The following is a 2,286-nucleotide window of genomic DNA, read 5'->3' as shown; positions in this document are numbered from 1 at the left end:
CCACTCATTGATGGCCTGGACTTTGCTCTCGTCCACTCTAATGCCATGTGCACTAACCTTATAACCAAGGAAAATAAGCTCATTAGTGCAGAAAGTAAATTTGCCAAGGTTAGCGAATAACCTCTCCCTGTACAAAATATCAAGAACAGCTCGTACATGTGCTACATGTTCCTCAGGACTCTTACTGTATATCAGAATATCGTCAAAATAAACAAAAACAAATTTACCTAAGAACGGGCGTAGCACATGATTCATAAGGCGCATAAATGTACTAGGAGCGTTAGTCAACCCAAAAGGTATAACTAACCACTCATACAGACCATATTTAGTCTTGAAGGCCGTCTTCCACTCGTCCTCTTCCTTCATTCGCATTTGATGGTAGCTACTTTTAAGATCAATCTTGGTGAAAATGACTGCACCATACAATTCGTCAAGCATATCATCTAAACGAGGTATAGGGTGACGATACTTAACTGTGATAGCGTTGACGGCGCGGCAGTCTGCACACATCCTCCAGGTGCCCTCTTTCTTTGGGACGAGGATGACTAGGACTGCGCTTGGGCTCATGCTCTCTCAAGCCCAACCCCTCTCGAAGAGCTCATCTACTTGCCGTTGGATCTCCTTAGTCTTCTCAGGGCCCATCTTGTAGGCCGGTCTGTTTGGCAAGGATGTCGATCTGGTGCTCGATCCCCCTGAGTGGTGGTAGGCCACTTGGGATCTCATCTGGAAAAACGTCCTCAAATTCCTGCAACAAAGAAGAGATTTCAGGAGGTAAGTCACTAAGTGCTTCTTGATAGAGTAAAATCACTTCTTTGCAATATAAGACATAAACAACTTGCTTGGATGAAAGTAATTTGCGAACTTCCCTGTTCTTGGCAAGCAAGCTAGGCCGTTTCTCCACTCGACCAGATGTTCCAGGGGCAGATGTCCTCTCGGCCGGTGCCTTAATGATTGCTTTAGGGTCGATTGACTTCTTGGCCAACTCTCGTTCATGCTCCTGTTGAAATCGCAGTTGGTCCTCATGTACCTGCTGGGGTGTGAGAGGAACAAGTGTCATCTTCTTGTTATGGTGCAAGAAGCAATATTTGTTGGTAAAACCATCATGTGTAGTCTTCTTGTCATATTGCCATGGCCGTCCCAACAAAATGTGAGAAGCTTGCATGGGAACGACGTCGCAAAGGACCTCATCCACATACTTCCCAATCTGGAAAGGCACCACCACTTGCTTGGTGACTTTGATATCGCCACTCTCATTGAGCCATTGGAAGCGGTATGGGCTAGGGTGCCTCAACGTGGGCAAAGAAAGATGATCCACCATGAGAGTACTTGCCACGTTGGTACAACTACCCGCGTCAATGATGAGACTACATACCCTTCCCTTGACATGACATCGTGTGTAGAAGATGTTGTCACGTTGGGCGTCATCCACTTTCTTAACTTGGGTTCCAAGAGCCCGACGGGCTACTAGAGCAACACCCACTTTTTACTCATTAGTGGCCTCAACCTCCACCTCGGAATCTTCACCCTCATCCAGTAATGGAGGCATCTCGGCGAATTCATCCTCGTCGTCAGATACGACATCTCCGCTCGGTAGGACAATCATGGTACGCCTATTGGGACACTGAGAAACAATGTGTCCAAATCCTTGGCATTTGAAGCACTTGTCGCGGTTTCGTGGTTTGGAGGAGTCGAATGGAGACTTGGTGGTCACCTTTGGTGCCTGCTTTGCTGGCTCGGATTTAGGAGTGAACTTAGACACCTCTGTACTAGGCCGTTCCCGCTCGAAGGTCGAATTGCCCCTCCAAAGAGGCGTGGCCGAGAAACTAGGGTTGCGAGGGTTACCCCTCCTCTTAAGTCTCCTCTCGATCTTGGATGTCTTATCAATTAACTCAGGCATGTCCACGTAGTTTTGCAACTCCACCAACTCGGCGATCTCAGGTCTCAAACCGTTAAGAAATCTCGCCATGGTAGCCTCTCTATCCTTCACAATGTCTGCTCGGAGCATGGTGATCTCCATCTCCTTATAGTAATCCTCCACACTGCGGCTTCCTTGAGCTAATGTCTGGAGCCTCTGATATAGATCACGGTAGTAATGGCTGGGTACGAACCGTTTTCTCATGGTGGTTCGTAACTCCTCCCATGTACTAATTGGTCGTTCTCTATTGCGGCGCCTGCTAGTGCGCTCCTGCTACCACCAGACAATAGCGTAATCGGTGAATTCGAGGGTTGCCAGTTTGACTTTTTGTTCATCGATGTAGTCCTGGCACTCGAATACCATCTCGATTC

The 2,286-nt window shown here is 47.7% G+C and overlaps 1 protein-coding gene across 1 annotated transcript; it reads right to left on the bottom strand.

The window, feature by feature from the left end:
• Positions 1–631: 631 nt before the first annotated feature.
• Positions 632–1,318, bottom strand: LOC113756342. The gene has a single exon (XM_027300037.1). The coding sequence runs from the start codon at positions 1,316–1,318 to the stop codon at positions 632–634; it is 687 nt and encodes a 228-aa protein (XP_027155838.1).
• Between the last annotated feature and the right edge of the window lie 968 nt (positions 1,319–2,286).

Source organism: Coffea eugenioides, unplaced genomic scaffold (assembly GCF_003713205.1).
Source record: "Coffea eugenioides isolate CCC68of unplaced genomic scaffold, Ceug_1.0 ScVebR1_2182;HRSCAF=3170, whole genome shotgun sequence".
Taxonomy (NCBI): Eukaryota; Viridiplantae; Streptophyta; class Magnoliopsida; order Gentianales; family Rubiaceae; genus Coffea; species Coffea eugenioides.
This window is presented reverse-complemented; position numbering and strand designations above follow the sequence as displayed.

What these genes read in the sequence shown, in the direction of transcription:
- LOC113756342 (XM_027300037.1), bottom strand. Translation starts at nt 1,318, where the DNA reads ATGGTGGATCATCTTTCTTTGCCCACGTTGAGGCACCCTAGCCCATAC.